This window comes from Amaranthus tricolor, chromosome 6 (genome assembly GCF_026212465.1).
Source record: "Amaranthus tricolor cultivar Red isolate AtriRed21 chromosome 6, ASM2621246v1, whole genome shotgun sequence".
Classification (NCBI taxonomy): domain Eukaryota; kingdom Viridiplantae; phylum Streptophyta; class Magnoliopsida; order Caryophyllales; family Amaranthaceae; genus Amaranthus; species Amaranthus tricolor.
Genome location: NC_080052.1, coordinates 20,226,507 through 20,254,476, shown reverse-complemented (window position 1 = coordinate 20,254,476; position 27,970 = coordinate 20,226,507). Strand labels below are relative to the sequence as shown.

The following is a 27,970-nucleotide window of genomic DNA, read 5'->3' as shown; positions in this document are numbered from 1 at the left end:
TTAAGGAGCCATAAGGCAAAAATAAAAAGAAAAGACACAAGAAAGACGGCCAAAAGAAGGAAGTTGGTTTCTTTATCTTTAAAATTTATGTAACAATAACAGTAGCTTCCTGCCACAAAAAAAGACTGGAAAATAAGAAAACACAATTCTATCCACAACACTCTGGTTAACAACAAATGTGAAAGGGCTTCATCTCATAACCTTCATGCAATGTGCAGGCAAAAATTTTGGCTGTTTTAGGAGACATTTTTATGTCATAAAAAAATCATATGTTCTCCTTAATTTTTCTTGCACAAAATTCTGCACAACATGTACTAAGGGCCTTTTTACTTTAGACCCTGCCCTTCATTTTATCACTCAATTAGCAAACGTTTTCGTCATTAGCTACAAAACCTCCCTGTTGAGGGGGATTTCATTTCTCGTTCTCTCATTCACAAATCAGGTTGTCGTTTATCAAACGGTGTAGTTTTGTTGGATGGTGTCAATGTCGAGACCTTTGAGCTTTACCACCGACTCAACGTGTCCTTTGAGTGTGTGCAACTCACGAAGCCTACATCATAAGTAGAAAAATGTCGTCTAAATTTCAGGTACGATGACAAAAAGAACGAAAATCTTCATATTAGATATATAAATTCAGCATGTGAAGTATGTATCAATTCATACCTTGCAACTTCAGCACGCCTTTTGGCTTGCTCAGCAATCTCGGAGAGTTCCCTGTAGCTGTTCTTATCGTTGAAGAGGGGTGCAGAAGATTCGGGTGCTTGAAGCCCGTGTAGAGTTCTTTGAGCAAGGGCCCATTGAGCTTCCCTCTCTTCTTTTCCATAATCTTTCTTGGTGGTAAATGCAGTCTGTGTTGAACAACATAATCATAATTTAGTCATCAAAGACTTAAATTGACTGTATTTTCATTTTCAAGAAAATGTTAATCCCTTAGTCCTTTTGGCTTATCCCATTAAGGTTGTACGTTAATCCTTTACTTAAGTTCACAACTTCTTGTGAGAGACGGTTTCTTTGGGTGACCATCTCTAATTGGGTCGACGCATATAGTGAGTTACTCAATGGGCATTCAGGATATTAAGATATTGTAAGTAGTGCAAGTTTACTCGGTGGGCATTAAAGATATTGTAAGTAGACATTTAAGATATTGTAAGTAGGCATTAAGAATACTATAAGTAGACATTTAAGATATTGTAAGTAGGCATTAAGGATACTATAAGTAGACATTTAAAAATGATGTAAGCAGGCATTAAGAATATTGTAAGTGGGCATTAAAGACGCGGTAAGTAGGCATTAAACTTTAATGGGCGGGGTCTGATAGGCGTCTCTCAGGAGACCAACTGCGTTAAGTTATGTTCTGTTTATATCTCGCATTTATAATTTAAGAATGAATAGAAGTAGTGATCATACCTTGCTCTCAAACAAGTTGAGCCATGCCTTTCCACTCAAGATGTATCGGATGGCAAACTTGATTATGTCAAGTGGGAAGTAGAAAACAATGTTGTAAAGCCAAACAACACCAGCCCATCCCCATCCACATCCTTTGATCTCGGCAAAAGACCAGTCAGCATATACTGCAATTAGAGTTGCCACCTGATCCACGGAAAAATACAACCATTAGCCATCACCATGTAGAAACATACGTCTATTGTAAATTAGATGAAGGAAGAAGACGACTAAATAGCATCTCTTACCAGCTGAGCGATCAAGAAAGCAGTCATTAGCAGCATACCAGGACGCTCAACAAATGACCAGCTGCGAGACCTGGTGACGAAAATGAGGGCCTGACTAATAATACTGACTTGGAGATATAGAGCAGCCATCATTTCATAACGACTGTCTCTTAACGATCTTACACCAAATTTATCCTACAAGATGAAGAGCACAACATTTAGTATTATAAGATATATAAATGATGGAAGTAAATTCAACCATAAAATTACGTACAGAAAAGAAGTCAGTTTCCTTCATTGCCCAGAAGAAAATGACAGTCATTAAGGCGAGGTAACTTCCGATGACAACTCCAGTTGCAAAGATTTCCTTAAGCTTCCAACTGTCGGGAATTGGAGATGGTTTAACTCGATCCTTTGATATAGTCATGATGGTTCCTAAAGGAGTGAAAGGGAAGATTTTTGTCAAGCTCAATAACAAAAGATTCTCCAAGGAAGACATTGTTAAATTACAATGAAAAATGTCTTACCATCATTTAAAATGGCAATAATAAGAACCATAAATGGGGAGAAATCGTATTGCCAAATCAAAGCGATAAGCAAAAATCCAAGCTGCATAATTAAAATTTTCAAATATTGGTTAATCTGAACATAGTTGAATCACAGGCGGTAAAATTCTAAACAATTGTTCACCATTTACGTACCACAATACGAATAGTGATGGAGACTGCATAGATCTGCATGTCCAAGGAATTAAAAATAGATACATTAGATAACATATACAACTGTTAGAAAGGGGGTTTAGAGGAGCATATCTGATAAAATTAATAATTTGACTTACAGTGTAGTTCTTCATCCTCTGGAAGATCGCCCTACTGGTTAGCACAGCACTGATGATGACACTGAGACCAGGTTCGGTGAGAACAATATCAGAAGCACTTCTTGCAGCATCGGTTGCATCATCAACTGCAATACCAATGTCGGCTTTCTTCAATGCAGGAGCATCATTGACACCATCTCCTGTCATACCAACTATGTGCTTCTTCTCTTGCAGCTTCTTGACAATTTCGTATTTATGTTCTGTAGCATTAAAAAAAAGTCAAAAAAAGAGGTTTAGAGATGAATGATGAAGGTGTTCAACGAGCCGGGCAGGTCAAAGACCGTTTAAATCCGACCCAATTTGACCCGTTCTTTAAAAGTTCATAAAATAGTTTTTTTTATTCTACTTTAGAGCCTGTTGGGTCAACCCACCTACGTATATAATAATATCATATGAACATATAAAAAAAATGGTTAATTTTTTTCTGCAACAAATTCCTTTAATTATCCAACCTGGCCCGACCCGACCCTTTACAGCAAGGCCCATTAATGACCCGACCCACTAATGACCCGTTGAAATGCGACCCGCCCCGTTGAACACCTATTGATAATGTTCCTTGAAATGCAGTTTTAGACAGCGTAAAATTTCTCACCTGGGAAAACTCCGGCAAAACCATCAGCTTTCTCAATCAATTCATCAACGGGAAGGGCACCAAGGGATGAGTCTTTGTCTTGGCCAAGCAAAGCAGCAGATGGGTACATGTTTGTTCCCATACCAAGTCTTCTACCTGTTTCCTTAGCAATGGCAAGTTGATCACCTGTAATATTGAACAAAGAAAGCTTTAGTAAACAACTAAAATTAACATAATGGTAAAAGTGATGGCTACGCCTACACTTCAAGAGAAGTTATATAATAATTTTCTTTCAAGTAACCAACTCAACCAAAAGTTTAAGCTTATGATTGAGGCCCCAGGATATATTATATACTCTAATACGCCCCCTCACACGAGAACCAATTGGGCTATAAGTGTAAATGTGCATAGGCGCTGAATATTTCACTTTAAATGAGGGGTGGTGGAGATTCGAATCCGTGACCTCTGTCACGTTAGCTCTAATACCATGTCAAGGAACCAACTCAACCAAAAGCTTAAAGCTTATGGTTGAAGCCCCAAAATATGTTATATACTCTTAACATTTTCTTACCAGTGATCATCTTAACATTGACACCAAGATTAAGGGCCTTGCGGATGGTTTCAGCACTGTCGTGCCTTGGAGGATCAAAAAGTGGTAACAAACCAACAAACTGCCAAGGTCCACCAGGAGACTCTTTGTTCTTTTCTGGCACTTCCTGCAGATTGAAATGAATTTACATGCCTTGTTCATGAGAAGCAAACAGATAACTTGAACAAAAATCTTTTTATTTTCCGAACCTGTCTTGCAACACCCAATGAACGGAGACCACGTTCAGCAAACTTCTCAATCACATTATGAACCTTCTTTCTAACATCTTCCTTACAGTTACACAAGTCAAGCATCTATACAAAGAAAAGAGGAAAAACAAAGTAAGATTTATAGCCAAAATAGGTCAAAAGGTACAATCTCAAATCTAAAAGTATGTTTACCTGCTCAGGTGCACCTTTACTAGCTCTATGCCAGTTTCCATTGGAATCAATGTAAGTCAAAGCAGTCCTTTTGTCCACGGGGTTGAATGGGAAAAAGTGTACCTCCCTAATTCCAGCTCTAGCCTGCGGATCAACATTTAAATTCCAAATAAGACGACTTCAAAACTTGAGACATTTGAGCAGGGTCAGGCATTTTCTAGGGCCTATAGTTAGAAAGGGCCCTAATATCTGAAGATTCAGACACTTAAAAATTTACAATTTATGATTAGTTCTTTTATCAATTTAGAAGTATATGACACGCATACATTTATAATAATAATTATAATATAGGATCTATCTTTGTTATTTTTCCAAATATCCTTTTTAAGTCCATAATCGATTCTTTATAGAAAGGGTTCATTTTCTTCTAGTTTGCCTAGGGCCCACAAACCGCCAAGAACGGCACTGTTGATTTGAGACAATTATTACAAAATTTTACGAGAAACCTAAATATAGGCAATACCTCTTTGGGGTCAGCGAGCATTCCAACCATGGCAGCATCAATTGCATCTTGGTTCTCAACACGTGAGGCCCTTGCAGCAAGGAGAAGGACATGCTCCTTGTCAACACCTTTGCAGAACACCTCAATCAAGTTCTTGTCAACACTCAATTTGTTGAGAGTTAAGGTACCAGTCTTATCACTGCAGAGCACATCCATACCAGCCATTTCCTCAATGGCAGTCATTCTCTTTGTAATAGCTCCTTGTTGTGACAACCTGTGGGACCCAATAGCCATAGTAACTGACAAAACTGTAGGCATGGCGATTGGGATACCTCCGATTAAGAGAACCAAAAGATTGTTGATTCCATGTCTATATCTACGGTGCTGAATTGGGTACATGACGATGATTTCAACCAGCATACCCACCGCAATGGAAATGATACAGAAGTTACCAATGGCAGTAAGAACCTTCTGGAAATGACCAACTTGGTTGGTGCTGTCGACAAGATGGGCTGCCTTCCCGAAAAAGGTGTGCACACCGGTGGCAATCACAACGGCTTGAAGCTCACCTTGTTTGCATGTTGAACCGGAAAAAACTTCATCACCAGGATTCTTGGTTACAGGAAGTGATTCTCCAGTAAGGGCAGACTGATCAACCTTTAAGGGATCACCTTCAAGAAGACGCGCATCAGCAGGGACAATGTCACCAAGTTTGATGCTGATGATGTCTCCGGGTACCAAAAATGCAGCATCATGTTCACTCCATCGTCCATCCCTAAGAAGCTATACTCCAAACAAAAGACGTAAAAGGTCAATTAAAAAACATGCGTCACTAGGTAAAAGCATGAAACGCGTAAATGGAAATAGCAAGATTTTTTCTTGTATCTTACCTTACACTTTGGTGCGAGATTAGCCATAAGCGCAGCAGCAGCATTTCCAGCATTGTTTTCCTCTATAAAGGAGATTGTAGAGTTGATAACCAACAGACAAACAATACCGACAAAGTCTTGCCAATCTGGTGGCTTTCCATCTCCATTAGCAAGTGCAATAGCCATGATTGCTGCCATTTCCATGACCCAGGACAAGGGATTCCACATGAATCCCAGAAACTTCAGGATTTTGCTTTCCTGTAAAATTCACAACAGAAATGATCTCAGTAGAAAATTCCATAAAAGCGACTTTTGGAAGCTTAAGGGTCACAAAAATCTAACCTTCTTCTCTTCTAACTTGTTGGGACCAAAAATTTGGAGCCTGTCCGCTCCTTCCTGGGATGTTAAACCTTCTCGAGAACATTTCAGCTGCTCAAAGACTTCCTCAATAGGAATGTTTTCCTGTAGCAAAGAATTTTAAACTTCAATCTTCAGTTCCTTATTAATAGGTTGAATAGAAAAGTAATAGAATAAGGCAAGCATACAATGTTCCTCTTATCATGTTCTTTGGAACATTAATAGCCTGCAACGAAATCCACAATCCCACATTCCCACTTATATGCACGATAAGTTTTTGCTTTTGCGAGTCAACATATGATTAATGTATGAACAAACGACAAACAATGATTACGACTAGGGGCCGGGCTCCCTTTTGCGACTAAAGGAGTTGAGCAAAACCACTAGACATTATAAAGTAATCTAAATCATTGAGAAACCAAAATAAATACACATTGAAGTTGTTTAATTGTTGTCTGTTGAACATTACAAGTGAAAATATTTCAAACAACAACTTTTATGACCTGATTTTGGAAAAAGGACATACTACCTAAACATGAAGAAAGCCTTTAAACTTAAATTAAACAATCAAAATTAATCAATTTTTATTGAATAACCCAACATTGTGTTCAATCAAACTAATTATATAAACTGTTTGTTTGATTTTCTGGGCTGTTATGTGTACATTTCAACTTCATAGTGATGAACTCCCTCAATGTGGACTCCAATCAAAAGGTCTTATATAATGTTATCATAAATTAATAACTCTCATCAACATTAAAATGAACTTATTGGTTGTTGTTTATTTGAAAAACACTAGTTCAAAATGGCAAGAGCAATCAAAAAACCACTACTCATTGCATAGTGCTCTCCCTATTCCTAAAAGATTGCAATAACATAGCATGGCTTGCAATATCAAGAAAATGGTCAAAATAATTATATTATGTGAATAAAATTAAAAGTTAGGGAAAATGAGAAAAAAGTGTGAATTAAGATTAAAAAAAAAGGTAAATCATTGCACAAAATAGAAACATAACAATGTTAAAAAATACCAAAATATTAAACAAAATTCAAAAGTCAAAAATCAATAAAAAAAAAATTGTTAAATTTGTTAATGGTCTTGTAAACAAGTCATACGAAAGGATAATCGACTATACATAAAGTGCATAGAGCTCTATCTTAAAATTAATCGGTAATTTAAGAAAGAGAACCAATAAGAAACCAGCCTGGATAAACGTGAATGCCAGACAAAAAAAAGAGAGAGAAGCAAGTAGTAAGTGGTGCGGTAGGCTGTCTCCACTCACTCGCTGTAATGGGCCCGTGAATATTACGCGCTTTTATTTATTTTGATGTTTGACATTCTGATTCCCAAGACAGCTTCAATATTTAATGACACCCTCTCAGGTTTGTAATTTTATTTCATTTTCTTACTCAATTAAAAACTAAATTGGGAGTTGGGAGTTGGGACCCACCCCAAGAGAAAAAAAAAAAATTGATTTTCATGTTCTCCGTTATTCAGTTAGGTTTTGTCAGTTCTTGTGCTGATTAAGTGCCGTAAAACGATCTGATTCTGCACTCTTTAGAGTACCACGGAAGGTACTTGTCACCCTTTTTATCTTTGAGCGTCATTTTTCATTTTTAGGGAGTAGAGTAGTTAAAAATGTTTAGTCTTTTCTATCTAAATTTAGGAATGACCAATTTCTATACTTATTTTTATTTTTTAGACTAATTACTCTATCTATCCCATTGAATATGGGGCATCCAACACTTATGCAACTATTAAAAAAATTATAAGGCAACTTTATACGTACTGATAAGATTAAAAGTAGGAAAAAGTAAAAAAATATGTAGATAAAAATTAAAAATATAGTGCAGATAGAGATTTTACATTTAAAAAGAGACATACCAAAATACAAATATTAGCAAATTCATAACGATGTTGATTTATTAATTTTTAACAGTAAAATAGTGTTAAATTACTCATGTTGTTAATTGTTACCCACATGTGGTAATCTACCACTGAAGGAAGATAAGAGTATACATCACTTTATAAACTATAAGAGTAGCGTCTCATATTATTTATTGGTTTCAGTGGTTAATCTCATTTGGATTTATAAATCGATTATCTCTTTTTGTCCTTATTTGGGTTGCTTAGACCTATTTTCTACAAATTTTATTATGGTATCAAAACTAATCTTTACACTAGGTAAAGGAACTCTAATTAGCCATTTATTCTTCATGAATGATGTAAAGAAATTATTTGTTTTACAAATAATTTTATACTCCTATTACAATGTGAGATCAAAATTAAGATATCAAAATTAAGAGGACATTAAAAATAAAAATTACAACAAAATGAATAAACAAAGAAGTTATTCATTAACAAGTAATTTATTTATTTTAATATATTCAATTGAAGGCATTTCTAATAATTTTATCCGCCACTTTTTGTTATTAGATGAGTATAAGCTCAAATTGGTTCTAATATGTTAAAGAAATAATCTTATCTTGTATATGATTTATTTATTTTTCTAAAAAAATTGAAAAAACATATTCCAATTAGATAAAAGGGTAGACCATATGAATGGAGGTTAGCTTAATAATCCACCTTCCACAAAAAGCCTAATATCTAACTTCATAATGATGGAATTTTCTCCTCATACTTAATCTCAACTCAACGAGACACACACAACGTGATCACAAGCTTAGGAAGAAGCCAAACTAGACCGTAATGGCTCTTTCTATCTCCAATGGACAAAGATATTTTCACATTACAAATACATAAATTATTATTTAAATAAACCTTTACATCACTTTATTTGTCTTCATCAAAGCTCTTTAACGATATTATACCAAGTGATATATTTTTTTAAATATACTAAATTCCCATTTGTCTCACAAAAGAAACAAAACTTAAAAGCACTAGTGTCAACTAAATCAACAATTTGATTTCACAACTTGTTATAAATTAATAGATTTATAATAGTAATAATCATTTTCATTCGGTTAATTTATAAAATACTAATATTTTATCTATTTATACTTAATCAAGTTATATTGTCTAATATACAACAAACTGTTTTATCAAACATCTTATTTAAAAAGTTGATTGTTAGAGTATATAGTATATTCTAAGACCTCAACTATCAACTCGTGTGGGTGAACATATTAGAGTATAAAACATATTCTCAAGTCTCAACTAAGAGTTTAAGCTGATAATTAAGACTCCATAATACGTTATTGACACGAACTTTGGCCTATAAGCATTTGTATTGGTTTAAGATTAGACAACAATCATTGGTGGAAATGGTAGAGTTGAAATTCCAAGGCAAAAACTACGTAAAGATAAGTTTCATGTTCCGTAAACCTAAACAGTTAACTGCTTGTTTGGTGCCCCGTGAGAGTAGTTAAATAGATAGCACCCTCTTTTTGACTCTCCCAATATATGCCTGTTTGATCTCCGTGCCTTCCCTTCTAAAGTGGATCAGATAAAAATATTTCCAATTCAACCAAACAGAGGATTTAATTAAAGAAGAGATTATTTATAATATTTTAAAATAAAAAAGGAAAAATAAAAGAAAATGAACTAGAAAAAAAAAAGAAGCATATCACGTGAAATATAATTAAGAGGGGATAGTGGAGTAGATCCTAGACAGTGAATGAGTGAAATGGAAAACATCACTTTTTATCCCCAATTGGTTTTCATGGAAAAGTTCACACCCAAATAACCAAAAGGTATCACAAAATATTGTGTGGCATGACACTTTTTTCTCCATTTTCCATTTGGATCACACAAAATAAATCCATTTATTCAAAACTTTATTTCTAATAATTATATTATTAAAAAATAATTGATTTTTATCAATCACTAATGATAAATAAGATTTATTCATTCTCCCTAATTAATTAGTATATACTAAAAAATACTTAAGATACAAGAAAACCGAAATTTAAAGAACATGTCCTTAAATATATTTTTCACTAATTTTTCTCTTTTAAGGCATCTACAATCAATTGTCACCTAATAATTTTCTTCTTGGGTACAAACCTAAAAGATAGATGAGATGAGGAAAGGATGGCTAAGAGAAAGACAATGATAATCGAACCCAAAATTAATATTCAATTTGTGTCCCCTAATAACTTTCATAAAGAATTTGATGGTTAAAATTTTTTCGTTTCACTTTTATGACAAAGTTTTAATTCTGACCGGTTAAACTTTTAATTCCCTTTTCCATCAATAAATAATAATCTATTGTTGGGCTAACTAAGAACACATCCATTAAAAGTTAGACTTTATACAATTAGTAGTTAGTAAATGCTTTAAATTTTGAATTATGGTAACCATAATCCAAAAAAGTCAATCATCGATATTCTCGGGAATAATTGACTCCCATAAATGAGAAAATCATAATTATATAGAGTATAATATATTGTGAGATTCACTTCTACATGTGTTTATAAATAATTTTTTTTCCTTATGTTTCCAATATGAATTATTAACATTATTCAAAGTAGGCAATAAAACGAATTGACTCTAAAACAATAAAATCGTTAATATAGAATCTTGATAATATGAATTCATAAATCAACCTTGGAGATGATCCCCCATAAAAAAAAATTCACTCTTATTCTCCTTAGTTGTATTTTTTTTGTAAAAATATAGTTATTTATTTAATTTGTCTTAATACAATTTTTAATGAATTAGTATATTGACAAATGTTGATAACTAAATGAGACTTTTTTTTTTATTATTGTATAGATTGAGGAAATAAAAAATTAGGTGAAATTTAATCTGTTTTTAATACTGTCTACAAAATCAATACTTACTTGATCTCTAACTAATACAATCAAAACAAAACTTAATTTTCAAATACTTAATTTTAGAGTGATGTAATTGTTGTCCTTTGAGACATTACCCAAACAACCGGTCTCTTGAGAGCTCTGTCTATGTAAGAGGTGTCTCTCAAGTTCAGCCTATTAAAGCTTAATGTCTATCTTTATTCTACATTTTCTTTTATAGACCAACCTAATTAGGCCATCTCTCACAAGAATTTGTGTTACCAAAAGGAGTATCTAAATTCGTCAACCTCTAATGCATGCTACAATTTTTCACAAATTAAGGATGTAACAAATTAAGAAATTAAATCTAACTGAAAATAAATATGATCTCTTAATTATATTTAATTCAAACAATAATAATAAATCAAGGTGAAGATCCATTACGGGTGAGGATGATCAATACATCTAATAAAAAGATATGATTTTTGTTATATTTTAAGATTGTTTACAAGAATCTAAATTCACTACAAGAAATTTAATTTTTTATGACATTATATTTAATGGCATTAAAAAATATCATTGATTTATATTTTTAGTGTAATAATAATTGTTTTTTATTTTAAGTTTTACTGTAAAGTGATTTAAGGATAGGTCTCTAGTGACATATGTAATTGATAGTATAGTCTATAGTAGCATTTGTAAGCAATGTCACTAAATCTTATGTCGCAAAAAATTTAGTGTAATTTTTTATGATACTACTAAAGGTTAAATTTAAAATAGCGACATTTAAATTAAATGTTGCTAAATATATTTCAGTAAAAACAAATTATGTTATAGGAATTATCCATAACTAACAATCTAACATAATTAAGAAAAGAATAAAATTGCTTGGTTAATCATCTACACTTATAATTATTCAATTCAATTAATATATAAAATTAATTAAATATTTTTAAACAACAATTAAAATAAATAAGTAAAAGAAAAAGTCATTGGAACCAACGGTAGCAAGTAAATAGGAATCTTTTGCTGAAGCAACGTTATACTTTTTGCAAAAAAATAGGTAAGAAATTAAACAAAAAATAGTAATTTCCCTAAAAAAAAACCTGAATAATAGAGTGAAAGTACTTTTATCAGCTGTATTTTGACTATTTCTGTAAAATTCTTTTTGAAGCAGTATCATCTACTCCTAAAGGTCTATACTGGAGTATTTTCTGTAAAGAATCTTTAAATCAAATTAAATTAAATTAATTAATCCCCACCGATGCTAAAAATCACATTTTCGGCTCACTTATTTCGGTCAGTTCAAAAATCAGTTCTTATGTACACATAGATCATTATGTAATTCTAAATTTATTTTGAAGTCAGATAAGTCACGATTGATTATGCCATTCAAATATCAAATTGTTGAGTCTGTTTTCAAAATGGTCTTTGAAGAAATGCAAGATGATCAACGGCACAAAGCACATAAACATAAACATAAAAATATTAAGTTTATTAATAAAATAAATATATTTACTATAAATAAAGCGCAAGATACAAATTTAGCTCGGAATTTTTCAATGACGGTTCTGTCATACCTCTCACAACATAAACATTCATTTCTCTGAATAAGACTGATCGATGGAAATTGAAAAAGAAAAAAAAAAAAAAAAGAAAGCACATAAGTCAAAACTCAAAACATCACAAATAAAAGTTTTTATCAACCACTAAAACTAGCAACATACTTAACACAAAAATAATTAAATGAAAATTAAAGAAGGAAAAAAGCGGATTAAATCAGAAATTAAGAATTGAGAGGAAGAATTACCAGATCAACAGCTTCATTTTTTATATCTTCAAGATTGATAGCCTTTGACATGGCTAAAAAAAAGACAGAGGAAAAACAGAGAGAAACAGAGAATACCTATGAAATGAATTAAAAGGAAGGCGAGAAACTAAGCTTTTATAGAAGAAAAATAGAGTGGGTAGCCATTCAATGAACTTTCTTTTTTTATTATGGTTAGATGAGAGAGATAAAAAAGAGATATGAGTTAAAGGGGTGAAGGGACTTTGCTCAGTTTAGGTCCCTTTTTATACCGAAAAAAACCACATTTAAAAAAAAAGTTTTTTTTTTAACTAAAGATAACATTTTAATCAAAAATTTTTAAATAAGATTGTTTATGAAGACACCAATTTTATTAGATTGGCTCATATATATTTTCATTTATTAAAGTGATTAATTATAATTTTAAATTGATCACTCTAAATGATCAATTATATGAATATATCTTGAGATGGTCTCATACAAAACGAACTGTATTTTAACAATTTAATTTAATACTTTTTCACGGTGAGATTAATTTAAAAGAGAATTTGTCAAATATAATAGTCCATTTTTTTTAATTAATAATTAAGTTTTATTATAAATATTTTATTTATTTGGGCTTTTCGAATAATTTTTAATGGGTTTTCACAATAATGAAAGGTGAAATAAATAACCGGTTACATGTGGGTTGTGGCCTTGTGGGTGCATGGAATGAGCTTGTATTGGGGCTCGCACCTTCTCCTCTCACGCCGTCCCCAATTGATAATTGTATCAAGAAAAGGTCATTTTTGATTTTTTTTTAATTAATTAATTTCTTTCTTTGGCTTTACAATTATTTTACAATAATTGTTCATTTTCATAAATTAATTTAATTCTTTCTTGAGATTTACTATTAAATTATTATGTACTTGATTCTTTCCTTCAATTTTGATATTTGCTATACTTTTAAAATTTTACTCTATTTATTGGATTATTTATTACTCTCACTATTTAAACAATTATAATTGAAAAAGAACAACATGTTCAACAATATTGCTTCAAAAATAATGTTTATCATGTGATAAATTCTAGGTAGGGAGTATATTACTTCTTTCATTTGTTCTTTTAAGAATTTGGGGTGTTTTATTTGTTGTTTTCATTAAAAATATTTTTATTTATATCATAAACTTTGGATACAAATAACATTCTCCATCCTCGTTTATTTAATAAGGCTTATAATCCCCACATATCTTTCAGTAATTTTAACATTTTTATATTACTTACGATATGCTGCATGTTTCCCACTAACTACATAAAAATATTTTAAAATTAGTTGTGGTCTCTATATTTTTTTCCGCTAGCTTTCTTTTAAGGAAAAAGTGTGGAAAAGTACCTAATAAAAAATATTTTTTCCAAAAAAATACCTAACAAAATTTTTTCTTTCCAAAAAATACCAATTAACGTTTTTCTTCAGTTGACCGTCAAATATAACGGTTGACTGGTCAAAAGCAACAAATTTTCTTCTTCATTATCATAATCTTTTCCAATTCAATTTCTTCACCGTCTTCTTCCTCTACTTTTTACTCAAAATCAAAGTTAAATTGGAAAAGAAATTGAAGATGAGGAAAAAGAATTTTCGATTTTGACGAGTCAACCACGTCACTTGGTACTCTTTGGAAAAGAAAAAATTCTGTAAGGTATTTTTTGGCTAAACTTTTTTTATTAGGTACTTTTTGAAAAAAAAATTTATTACGTACTTTTTGACAATTTTCCCTTCTTTTAATATGTTTAATGTTTATGGTCCCCACTTTTACTCCATCAAATTAATTATTCAATAAAAAAAGTATTCATTATCTAAAAAATTTTATTTTTCTTAATTCCTGTAAACTTTCTTATAGGAACTTCATTAAGAAATGAAGGGAGTATTAAAAATTGTCTTTATTTGATTTATCATTTACTTATTATGATTACTTTATTATTTTTTACTCTCAATATTTGTATAATTATTTTTTAGTCAGTCTTGCGATCGTCTCTGTAACACTCCTAAACTTCCAACCCCTTAAACGGAACCAAAAATCGTGAAGGACAAGAGGAAATTCGGGTGTTACATAAAAAGAAAAGGAAAACAATTTAAATATATGTTAATGACTAGCTAAAAGGGGTGAGTGAGTGGCGATTTCGTCAGCATCTCCTCTAGAAGTTGAGGGTGTGACCAAGGTAAGTAAATAAGATAACACAACTAAAACAATCCAAGGCCTCAATGCCTTCCAAAATATGTCATGATGGAATGAATCATCGTTGGCTCCTCAAATCATCCACTCCAATACGGATCGTGATTCCAGTGTTAACGCATCGGTTTTGACGGCTACAAAAGAAGTAATTTTACGGGCATATATTCAAAACTACGCAGCGGAACTATGAATCATACAAGGTGTCTCATGGTTTCATACAAAAGAATTATACAACCCAAACTTAACAAATAATATATGAACTACAACGTCAGGCTAATCGTATAGTAATTGCTCTAATCGTACTCCACTCTTTTCCCAATGCTAAGCAATAGAAGCTCCTATACCTGTTATGCCAAGCTATGATCCTCCTGTTGCTCAACATAATGACCATAGTCAATGTGTCATAGCAGGAACATCATAGCATAGGAAGTCATGAACAACAACAACAACAAACACATACACGTCAGTAGTCAATAACTTATAACAATTAGAGTCACTGAACAAAACGACAGAAAACGATATAGAGTAGCAATAACGAATCTACTCATCCTACTAAACACCTCCATTTACTCATGATTTTCACTTTCAAACTACTAATCCTTCGAAGTATATTCAAAGGTAGTGGATCTTTTCTCTATTCATGACATAGTGACACGGCCAAGGGCGTTATCGGCCACCCCGCGCCTATGGCAAAGTATGAGCTCATACCCCCTTCAGCTGACCCTCTCAGGTCCTACCTTCGGAAAAAATAACGCACTGGGGTACCAATCCAGTGAAGAAGCCACCATATTGGGGTTTGCAAGGCCCGCATGGTAACACCTCGGTCAAGGGGGGGTATAGGCCACCTAGCACCCAATGACAAAAGTATGTTCATACCCCTCTCACGGTGATCCTGTCAGATCTCACCTCGGGGACTATTAAATCAACCGGACATAATCCAGTTGAGTCACGCTGACTAATCATAATCAAGGCTCAATGAAATCACTTTGATACCACACACAACCATAGTGCGTTCTCTACTATTTAGGAGTTTGTTCTCATAGTCTCCTAATGCTTTCATTCTACTTGTCTATACCACTATTATGATTATTCGATAACAGAGTTTACTTTCTAGTGCTCTATAATTCTAATACGATGCATATAATCATGAAATATTGATAATGCCTTGAAACGATGAATATGATAATTAATTACTGTGTGTACATACCTGTAAGCGTCACTGCACGACCAAAAGTCACAAAGTCACCCAACTAACGTCCCACCTTCCTCTTATGAAGTGGGCACCTATATAAGTTAGGAGTTGAACTAATAAGTCCCTTTATCTACTTGTCATACCGACTAAGTGCTAAAGTAACCACTATTACTCATTCGATGTGAGTTTTCGATTACTCTAACACACACATGACTCATTCAACACTAATCATTTTCATTAACTTAACAACAACATAAGTCTTTCCATCAATTTAAGAGAAAAAGGATCATGTGAATCGTTCCTTTACATCAACCAAATTTGAGTTATATCGATCCACGTTACTTTAAGATAACATATCAATTCACACTTAAATCTTACAATGTTAATGTAGTGCTAATGACGAATCTTAAGTTTATGACATCGCAATATCATTTATTATATTCTCCAAGGTTATGAAGAACTAAAATCAAGACATCATAACAAGTAACTTTAATAATTCTCAACAAGTTGACACTATGTTCATAGCCGTACTAATATTATTTATTTACAACTTCGATAACCTAACAAGAGCACTTGTAATCAACATTAATAATTTCTTTTACTTCAACAAGGCCAATTAAAATAATACTTTAAACTCTAAGTAATAAATATGTTCAATTCATCAAACACACTTTTACCCACAAAAATATTCAATGAAAATAATACAAAGTTCAACACTTCTCATTCCTATTTCTAAAACCTAATTCACAAGTACATTCAAATCATCAATCCAATTCTCTCCCATAACAAGATTCGATAACAATCATACAAAGTTCAAAACTTCTCATTCGTATTTCTAAAACCTAATTCATAAGTACATTCAAATCATCAATTCAATTCTCACCCATGACAAGATTCAATAGCAATCATACAAAGTTCAATACTTTTCTCATAACAATCATACAAAGTTCAATAACAATCAAATAGGGAAAGAGGAGATAGCTCACCAAGATAAAACTAGTAAGGAAAGTGAAGAGGAGAATGAAGCTTATGAGGTGGTGGAAAAGCCCAGAATCGGCTGGAGGGAAGCTCAGACCGGCTACTTGCTGGCGGTGCTGCAGATAGCTGGTCCCTGACTCGCGGCTGTGGTCATTGTTGGTGGGTAACAGCCGGCTGCCATTGTGCACGTGGTGGAGGAAGAGAAAAAAAAAAGGCTGGTGGTGGTGAGTGTGCCGGCAACTGCTAGTAGGGAAGGGAATGAAACGTGGGGAGTGAGGGAGAAAGAGAGAAAAAGAGAAGAGAGGTGAATGGGAACTCAGGGAAGGGTTTGGTTTCACTTAAAAATAAAGCCCTAACTCATTTAATTATTTTATTTATTTATTTTCTAGCTTAATTTTCTCACAAGGCCCGACTAAGAAAACTTACATTCGTTTTGTTCATACATTTTAATAAAACAATAATTTTAATTCGAACCTCTTTGGTTTAGTAATCGCAAATCTATTTTTAATATATTTAAATTCGTATGTGAATGAAATTTATTAAGACTAACTCAAGCTAATTTAATATATTTATAAAATATCCAAAAGTGATTATAATAATAATTATTATTAATGACGTCATAAAAATGATGGGGTGTTACAGTCTCATGTTGAGACCAATAGCCCAACCGGCCCAATTATATTTTTTTCACAATACGGGATCAGTAATTAATCAATTTAAGGTCTTAATTGATACCTATAAGGTTAAAGTTGATTTCTTTTATAAGTTATAACTGATCATTTAATTGATCACTTTATATATAAGTGATAACTTTAATGTCTGAATTGATCACTTTAACGTCGAAATTGAAGACTCTAAAATAACTGACTCATTTATTGTTATAAAACTTGAAAGTAGAAATTTATCATTTTAATGTCAAAATTGATCACTCATCAAAAATGAAATTTTTTATTGATTTTTTAAAAGTTATAACTGATAATTTAATTGATCACTTTATATATAACTGATCGCGTTAAGGTCTGAATTGATCACTTCAACTTCAAAATCGAAGACTTTAAAGTAATTGATTCATTTAAGGTTATAAACTTGTATGTAAACATTTATCACTTTAATGTCAAAATTGATCACATTTAGGTTAAAATTTAAATTTTTAAGGTCAAAATTGATACATGTATGGTAAAAAATTGAACTTTTATTCTTTAATTTCTTGAATTTGGGTTATTTTTTTATTTTTGGCATTTGGGCCGGCCCATATGGACGGTCTCGACGTGTGACCGTCTCTCGCGAGTTTTAGCTTTCATTATTTCACATCGTCATTCGTTTAAGATGACCCAATTCAAGATATTGAGGAACAGGGAAGAAAACAAAAGGGTGTAAAATACCAAACCTTAAGTGCTAATACTCTTTCAGTTTTAGGCCTCAGAACAGAAGTTTAAAATGGCCCTTAAAAACTTAAAGCGTAATAAATTATATGTTACTTCTTTTGTTTTGTATTGTTAATATTTTAACAATTTTATTAAAAAAAACGAATAACTTATATTACATAGCAAAAAATTATAAATTATACATAATTTTAGGCTCTAAAAACTTTGGGGCTCTGAGTGAAAGCCTACTTTACCCTTACTAATTCACGGCCATGCTAATAAGCCTATAAATATTACCCAAAACAAAAGAATCTTTTGGCCGGAGAAGATTAAGTGTAGTAATTCTTATTATATACTGCATTGAAACTATGTGAACTTTTTAGACATTGTGTTAAGGTACAAGTTAACAAGCCACTATATGGAATGGATGTTTTTAATTGAAATAGGATGGATTATATGAAAAAAAATTATTATGTTCATCTCTTTAAAATTTCATCGCATATGCTTTTCATGTAATTATAAACCAAAATGTTGCTTGTTTGTGTATGCTACTCAACATTAGACTTCAATCATGAATAAAATATGGGAACATATAAACAACATTCTAAAGGGGCTTTTAGTATGGTATGATACTTGTAAATTTTTGATAGTTTTTTATGTTCTTGATGCCATGAGCCATCATACAATGACAGTCGTGCTCCTTCTCATGTTTCTTCCGATACTAAAGCACTTCTTGTACATCAATTTCATTATCTTTTTGGTTGGTTGAATACATAACAATCTCTCGAGTAAGTTGCAATGACATGCACCCTTGATTTTATTAAAATAAAAAATCTAAGGTCAAATTAGTGCAAGAAAAGATTAAATGGTCAGTGTCACCTTAGTTTCCAAAATGTATACGCCATATGTGCCTCGAGCTCAAGCTCGACTGAAAATGCCTCGGCTAGTTGAGGAAAAGTCTACTATAAAAGGTATACTCTTTTAGCGCTTCAATGCATTTTGCGCCTTATTCTTCAAGTGCGTCTCCTTATTGGGTTGGGTAATTATCTTATGCTTGTTTCTTTGAAAAAAAAGTACAAGTCAAAAGCCATATTTACTTGAATATGAAATTGGAGAAACCTTCGCTTTTTTAAGAAAAACAAAAAATGGCAAATTAAGAAGCAGAAGAAAATAACTTTGAGTATTCTGCATATTTTCCTTATAATAGGTTTGTGCTACAATGGTGTTTATTACAACAAGGATAATGAATGTTTTTAAACTTGTTGCTATTAAAAGATGAATGACGAGTTGTTTCGAGTATTATATATGTTTTAAAAGTGATTTTTAAGCAATTTAGTAAAAACATGCGTCTTGACTTTAAAAAACTTGCACCTTTGTCCTGCGTTCTACGCCTTCGCCCTATGAAATAGACCTTTCATAGAAATTTTTACCTGCATTCCAACAGAGATAAGATTCGATTCTCATATTAGTTATGTCAATATATAAATAATTTAGTATTAGTTAAATTAGTATATTATTATTATTATTATTATTATTATTATTATTATTATTATTATTATTATTATTATTATTATTATTATTATTATTATTATATTACATCAGTTGTATTAGTATTGTATTTTTCGTATTAGTATTTTATTAATTAGTTTAATACTAGTCGTATTAGTTTTATTTTAGTTGTATTAGTTTAGTATAATCGGTCGTATTAGTATGTTTTAGTCGTATTTGTTCAGTACTAGTCGTATTTATAAAAATAGTCATATTATTATATTATGAGTTTAGTACTAGTTGTATTAGATATATTTTAGCGTATTAGTTTAATATTAATCATCTTAGTATATTATTTGTCGTATTAGTCGTATTTGTGTAGTATTCATCATATCACATCACATCAGCCTTAGTCATATTTGTATGATTTATATAACAAGTATTAATATTCGTTGTATTGGTATTTTATTAGTATAATATTGGTCGTATTAGTATTTAATTAGTTGCATTAATATAATTAGCATAGTATTAGTTGTATTAGTATACTATTAGCATAATATTAGTCGTATTAATTTTAGTTTAGTCTTATTAATTAATATTATTCACAATAATATATTTATTAATCATATTTGTGGAGTTTAGTCATATAACTCATGTTTATTTAATATTAGTTGTATTTGTATGATATTAGTCAAATTAGTGTAGCATTAGGTGTATTAGTTTCAAATTAATCGTATAAGTATATTATTAGTATAATTTTCCTCATATTAGCATTTATTAATATAATAATACTCGTATTTGTATTGTATTAGTCGTATTAATTTTATTTAGTCGTATTAATTTAGTATTAGTTATATCAACATATTATTAATCATATTAGTATGTTATAGTTGTATTCTTTAGTATTAGTCGTATTTGTAATAGTTATATATATAATTGGTATAATATTAGTCCTACTAAAATATTATTAGTATAACATTAGTTACATTTGCATAATATTTGTCATATTACTGTAATATTAGTATAATGTTAGTGGTAATAGTATTATATTAGTATATTATTAGTATTATATAAGCCGTAATAGTTTAGTATTAGTCGTATATTTATAGTATTAGTTGTATAAGTGTAGTATTAGTTATCTGAGTGTATTATTAGTTTTATTAGTGTAGTGTCAAGCGTATCGATATAATAATAGTAGTGGCATTAAAATATTATTAGTAAAATATCAGTTGTATTTTTTTAATATTTTTCACATCTATATATTATTAGTGTAATATTAGTTGTATTAGTATTGTATTAGTCGTATTAGTATATTATTAACTTAACATTATTCGTTTTAGCATATTATTATTATGATATTGATTGTATTACTTTAGTATTAGTCGTAGTTATATAGTATTAGTCGTTTTTGTGTAGTATTAGTCCTATTAAAATCAGCGAGCTTAACCTGCCCAGGCATTGAACCTTTTAAAGCCTTTCTGTCGAAGCTCGTCTATGTTTCGAGCCGGGTTTGGAGGGCAGCTCGCTAATGTTTACTCTATACTAAACATAATAAATATAAGGGACGTATGTGGATTATAAATAGACCTGTTAACTTTTTATTTAATTTAAAGACAACAAATTAATTTTAACCCAATTACCTATTAGGTCAATCCAACTTTGATCAAATAAAAAATGGTCCAGCCTGAAATGCCTTGACCCCTAAAATTGTCTGATAAAAAATAATCACACAGTGAAATCCAACCGATCAACTATTAACCATGGCTAGTTATACAACAACTGAACTAGCATACTTGACAAGTCTACTTTCTTTGATATGAAAAAGGTCAAATACTCCCTCCTCTGTACACAATAATGGATTACGGCACAACGATTAAGAATGCCGTGGAGAACTAAATTGAGTTGATAAAATAAAAATTAAGACACATTAAGAGAAAACATGTGAACGAAAATAAAAGAAATTGCTAAGTATATTACCTAAAATAGAAATGTTATAAAGTAAAAATCGAGTAAAAATGAACAAATGGCAAACTGACATAAAGTGGGAATAATAAGGCAAAAGGCAAGTCTTAGGGATGAACGGATGGTCATGGGTCAGATCTAGGTCAGGTATAATAGAACTCAGACCTAAAACTATTAATTTTTCGTAGACCAGTACTCAAATCCAAACCTTTAGGGTTTGAAAATGTTAGACCCGGACCCATACCTGCTAGTGCTGATGAATCTAGGTATCCTAAATGGGTTTTGAATGAATTATTCTTACTTAAACTTTTTTGCATTTAATGATTTCATTAGTATTAAAATTAGTCTATTAGTTGTATATGTGCCTAAATTGAGTCAAAAAATATAAAAATTTAAATTGATTTTAGGTTGTATAATAAGTCGGTTCTAAAGCAGGTTTGACAGGTTTGGGACGAGTTTAGCAAGTTTGGATCTTAAATTGCATCTGAAAGAGAGTCAAAGTCGAGTCTGAGTTTGAAGACCCTAAGCCTAAGCTCATGTTCTTTTTTTTTCTTGGACACGTAATCAAACCTAAATATATTAAGTCACAAAAAATTGGCACCGAACCTAAAAATAGGGCGGATCTGAGGTGGATTTAATAGAATTTTGTACCAAGTCAAGTCTAGTATCAAATTGTATGAAGCTAGATTCCAGACAAACTGAGACACCGGAAAATGACTTGGATGACTCACAAATATAAAATATTGACAGCATTTTGTGTTTGAAACCCTCCTCTCCTCCCAAATGGTGGGACCCACAAAACACTTGTCAATAAGTAGCCAATAATATACCTCTTATGATCTCAGTTGAATAATGACCATTATATGTGGCCTTCCTAATACTATTATTACATTATTCATTCCCCCAAGTCCCAACCTTATTGTAACATGAAAGTAACATAATGCATTACTTATTATTACTATTTTATACTATTCATTATATTAAAAATATTAATTATTGATCAACTGAGATTTAATAATAATGATTATGTATTTGTAGTATATTAGATTGAAAGGTCGTTGTGTTGGGTTTCAAACAAAGGGTTGTCTTGCCCTCTATATATATGGAAAAAGCTTTTTAGAACATCATGGGGTACTAAAAAAGAGAGGTATCACGTAACGTTATATTTTTCACATTATGTGAGAATTGTGTTTGTTATAACTCTAACTTTTTAACAAAGTGTTAAAAGAAATTTTTAAATCAATAGTATCACGAAATTATTTGTGAAATGTCATGTTATTTATTATCAATATTATTAAGCTCAAATGGACAGTCGTTGAAGGATTCACAAGTTAACATATAATCTAATGTTTTTTGGATATTAATGTTTCGGCGGTTTAAATTTCAAAAGTACAATGCTATTTTGTGAAATTTTTTAAGATTTGCTATCATTGGCTTTTTACAAAAGCTTGTGCCTACCATGTAAAATATCACAAATACTTATTTTTATTACTTATTAAAAATGTTAGATTTATCTTTTAATGTAAGATAAGATTATTTATCTTTTAATATATTTAAGTTAGTAATAATGAAACGGAAGTAGTAAACATGTCATCCTCATCATGTTGTCACTTGGATTAAGAATTTTTACTGTAATTTCTTTACTATCTTTGAATTCTTTTGGGGGAATGACTAACCTAATTAGTGGAGAGAGACACAAAGTATAACTCTTATGATCCTATGATATCTTCCAACTTTTAAGCATGAAGCCGCATCTAAGTTACTTATCTTTGCTTAGTTGAAATATAAACTAGACTTATTTTTCTTTATATGAACTTATTTTTATATTATTAATTGTTAGTAAAAATTATAAATCTTTAATTGATTTTACTACAATAATTCCAACTTTTGATTAACCATGAATAATCTCAATTTTACGGTCACTTGAAACATTATTGTCCAAATGGTGACTAGCTTTTATAGGTTAATTGCTAAAAAAAGGAAAACAAAATTAAAATTCAAAAAATAAAATTAAAAGCTTAAATCAAGACATAAATTTTTACTTGATTTTTCTATTTTAATTTTTCGAAATTTTGTAATTTTTTTATAACTAAATTTTGTTGTCTTTTTTATTTTTTGTAAAATGACTTGTTTTATAGGTCATAGGTTACCATAGTCCATTCTTAGTAAACACCCCTTGTAGTTGAGATTATTCATGTTTAATCAAAAACTGAGATTATTGTAGTTTACTGTTTTTTTTATGGACTATGTTGAGTTATTATGTGGTTCTAAAATAATGTAGTCTTCCTCTATAAAAGGATAAATCATTCATAGAACAAATCACCACAACAATCATACAATCTTGTGAGAGGGCTATTTCTTTGTAAGAAATTTGAGAGTATTCTTCATTGAATCAGTATTATGATCTTGAAAGGATTGTTCTCAAAGTAAGGGAGGTTTATTTATATTGTATTATTTAATTTATATAAATAAAACTAGATATGAGGGAGAGGCATCAAAGATAACTCATAAACACAAAAAACACTTTGTGTTTATCTTTTCTTATAATTGTCATCAAATAGGGACTGAAAACGACGATGTATTATAGTTCGAACAATATGTTTCAAACTCCAATATTGCCAAGATCGAGTGTATGAGGTTTTGTGACAAACAAATTACGTTATCAATGATATCGATGTTTGTAGGAGAAAATAATGCAATAAAAAATGACATAAAGATTTAACGAGGTTCACCCAACTAAGGCTAGGTCCTCCGGTGTGTAGTATCTCTTATATTATCAAAAGGAGTTCAAAGAACTCTCAAATATGGAGAATTACAATAGAGAAGAGATATAGGCTAGTGTTTAGCTTGGGGTGTATTTTTTGTGGATGTGTATGATGTGTGAGTATGAGAGCTCTATATATAGTACTAGGTACATGAATGTCAATAGCTCATTTGAATATAGTATTAATATAGAGTAATAAATAATATGAAATAACTCCAAAAACTTGAAAGGTCGAAAATCAGCATTCCATGCACATCAGAGGATCCGCTCGACCGAAACAGGGAGCTCGCTCGGTCGAGCGAGCATTAGTTGCATTCTGGATCATTCTGTCTGACCGCTCGACCGACCAATAAGGCTCGCTCGGTCGAGCGGGTAGGTCGAGCGACCATTCTGCTTCTTCTGTCAGAATTCTGATCGAGCTACTAAAAACAAGTCCTTTCTACTTCTTCATTAATCTTCATTAACACCAATAATTCCCATGAATACTCTCCACATAATTACACCCTTTTGGATTCCACAAACCAAGAGTTACACACATGAATACACATTTTAATTGTGCACTCAAGTCACACATACCATTCATAACAGGGACCAAGACCTCTAATCAGTTGAACCAACAAAAATTGCTTTAGTAGGCATTTGGTCGATAGTTTGGCGACCCAAATTAATATACTCGATTGACTTGATCACAAAAACGAATAGTTATTTGTAGTAACATTCATATAAAATCAAATAAGTTCAGACAAATATAAATATAAATAAGTTATAAAATAAACCTTAGCCATAATTCTTGGAGTAGCCATGTTAACTCCTTATATTGAAAGATAACTCAACTAGATATTCCTTTTTGGTAGTAGGTCTAGCAAGTTGCTACAACTATAAACAAAGGTTTCAACTAAAAAATGATCCAAATGGAGAAAATTGTTGCAATAGCCAATAGATAGGAGTAGGAAAGGCCTTGTAAAATCAGAATATTGACTTGGAAGAAAGAATTATGAGAATTTTGTCCTTGTGTATTTATATACTATTTCTACACCTTGTTCACTAGTATCATATTCCATTCCTAAACAATTTTTTTAAATTTCCTGTTCTAGAAGGTGGGTTATGATTTACTCACACTGTGCCCATGTACCTCTTGTTTAATTTCCATTATTTTTTATTTAAAATTAGTGAAAAGTAGAACTGAATTATAAAATAAGTCAAAAATATAAGTGAATAATAAAAATGAGAGGTTAAGATTGTGACGAAAAAAATAAGTTAATGGGTAAAATTAAAAGAAGAAGTGAAATCATTATAAAGAAAATGTAAAATTTAATTGGATAGACTAAAATTAAAAGTATTATGTAAAATGGACCAAAATACATGTGAAAGTGTTGGAGGATAGGCTTGCCTTTTGATGTCATATCTAATTCATTCAACATCTAATCAATGTAAATAGCTTTCTTTCATTTGTATATACTTCTGCATGGCGTTTTTTTTTTTTTTTTTTGAAATTATGATTAAGTGATTCTAAAAAATTTACAACTCCGAGCCTTGAATTAGTGTACGAAAGATAATTAAGATGTTTTTTAAGAGAAAAAAAATACACATTTGGTAACAATAAAGAGAGAGAATAATTTATTTTCCAAGGATTATAATATGTACTTCACATGATACAGTTTAATTACTATAATTAGAGTAAACGTTGTCAAAGTAAGAGCTAAATCACCCATACTTTTGGTGACTTGGGTTACATTGTAGCTCATTCCTTTCCATGCGCTACAATATAATTTGTTTTTAGTGGGATATATTTAGCGATATTTAATTTAAATGTCACAATTTTAAATTTTTAGTAGTATATATAGTAAATTTAGTGATATTTGCTAGACCCTTTAGCAATATAATAAAAAATCATACTAAAACTTTTCGCGACATAAGAACTAGTGACATTTCTCATAAAAACCACTATAAACTACAGTAACAATTATATATGTCACTAAAGGCCAAATAAAGTGTCGCTTAATCACTTCATAGTGCAACTTAAAATATAAACCAACAATTATTATACTAAAAGTATAAATCAATGGCATTTTTTTAATGCCACTAAATTTAATGTCGCAAAAAGTTAAATTTATCGTAGTGATGTATCATTGATGAACAAGGTGATATACAAAGAAAATGGAGTAGACATTGTGATGAAGCATCAAAAGAAGCCAAATGGTGGCCTAACAGGGCTAACACAGGGTGCTTGAACAAGGCACCATAGTTTTGGAACAAGCACCTAGGGTTAGAGGCTTTCTGATGCGACTTTTCGTATTGCTTTTTGTATGGGACACACCATGTCCTTTTACCAGGGATCTTTTACTGATTTAATGGACATATAAAGGGCCTAAATTAGTATAGCCTAAGATGGATCTCCTATATATTCTTGTAAAATCTCCATCAAAGAGAGAAATAAGGTAATTCGAGAGCCTAAGACCTAAGAAGGGACACCATTAATGTTGTTTTGCGTGCTTTGTTAATTTAAAGTTTTGATCTTTTTGCTTATGTGTTTATACTTTGATTTTCTACCTTAATCTACACCTTTTCTCACCATTAGAGATTCCATGAACCTTTATTTTCAACCATTAAATCAATAAGTAAATTTAACAATTAAATAATTACAACAGTGTTTTCAAGAATAATCTTTCCAATCAAAACATGTCAATTTAAGTTGCCATATAACCAAAGCTCAACCATAGTAACTCAGCCATCGGGCTTCTAAGAATAAGACATTCGTCATTTTTCAATTTTTTTTATCATATTATGCGGATGTCATTTTTTAATATTTTTATTATATTATATTGATTGTGCAATCAAATAATTACAACAGTCTTTGATTGTCAAATGAGTATAAGTCACTAAAAACAATACTCCTTTTAAAAGGTTAAAAGATACAATTAATATTGAATTGAGGTATAAAAATATTTGAAGGGTTAAAAGTACAATTAACATTGAATTAGGGTGTAACATCCGAATTTCCTCTCGTCCTTTGCGATTTTGATTTAGTATAAGAGGTCGGAAATTCAAAGGTTTATACGAAATCAAAATCGCAAAGAACACGGGAGAAGAAGTTCGGATGTTAAAATATTTTTTTCACCTGAGAACAACATTGGGATATATTTATAGTTGGTATTTTTGACATAAACATATTAGGCCGTGACAATTCGTCACATAATTTTCACCGTGGCCCACTCGTGTGGACACGGGAGACCCGTGGGCTTGAGCCTACAAATCCACGAGTCAAGAGCGTTAACTTGCACATACACTTGGTGAGGTTCATTATTTCCCAAAACCATATGGTTGTAGGAAGATTAGCTCACCCACTATATATGCAAGTCAACAACCACTATTTTATTGATGTGGAATTTTGTCTCACATGTGAAGTATTTCCAACAAAACAATGGAAGTAGCACTTGTTTGATCTAAAAAGCATGACATTGTTTATTAATATATCAATGTGTATCTTTTTGACATGGAAAAGCATGCCATTCTTATTGTAAATATTTAAATATATTTATAATTAGTGTTTGACATGAATAGTTGAAGTAACACCTACATGCATCATGTATATGGACGGACAAGTAGGACTTTTTGAACAATGAAGTATGACA

The 27,970-nt window shown here is 31.2% G+C and overlaps 1 protein-coding gene across 1 annotated transcript; it reads right to left on the bottom strand.

The window, feature by feature from the left end:
- Nucleotides 1-44: 44 nt before the first annotated feature.
- Nucleotides 45-12,639, bottom strand: LOC130815403 (plasma membrane ATPase 4). The gene is made up of 16 exons (XM_057681865.1): nucleotides 12,384-12,639; nucleotides 5,801-5,920; nucleotides 5,480-5,716; nucleotides 4,611-5,372; nucleotides 4,109-4,231; nucleotides 3,917-4,021; nucleotides 3,690-3,834; nucleotides 3,140-3,304; nucleotides 2,509-2,747; nucleotides 2,372-2,404; nucleotides 2,198-2,279; nucleotides 1,945-2,105; nucleotides 1,692-1,865; nucleotides 1,408-1,590; nucleotides 664-848; nucleotides 45-550 (listed from the first exon to the last, which is right to left on the bottom strand). Exons 1-16 carry the CDS (start codon nucleotides 12,432-12,434, stop codon nucleotides 454-456), a joined length of 2,862 nt encoding a protein of 953 aa, XP_057537848.1. The 5' UTR covers nucleotides 12,435-12,639; the 3' UTR covers nucleotides 45-453.
- Nucleotides 12,640-27,970: the final 15,331 nt, after the last annotated feature.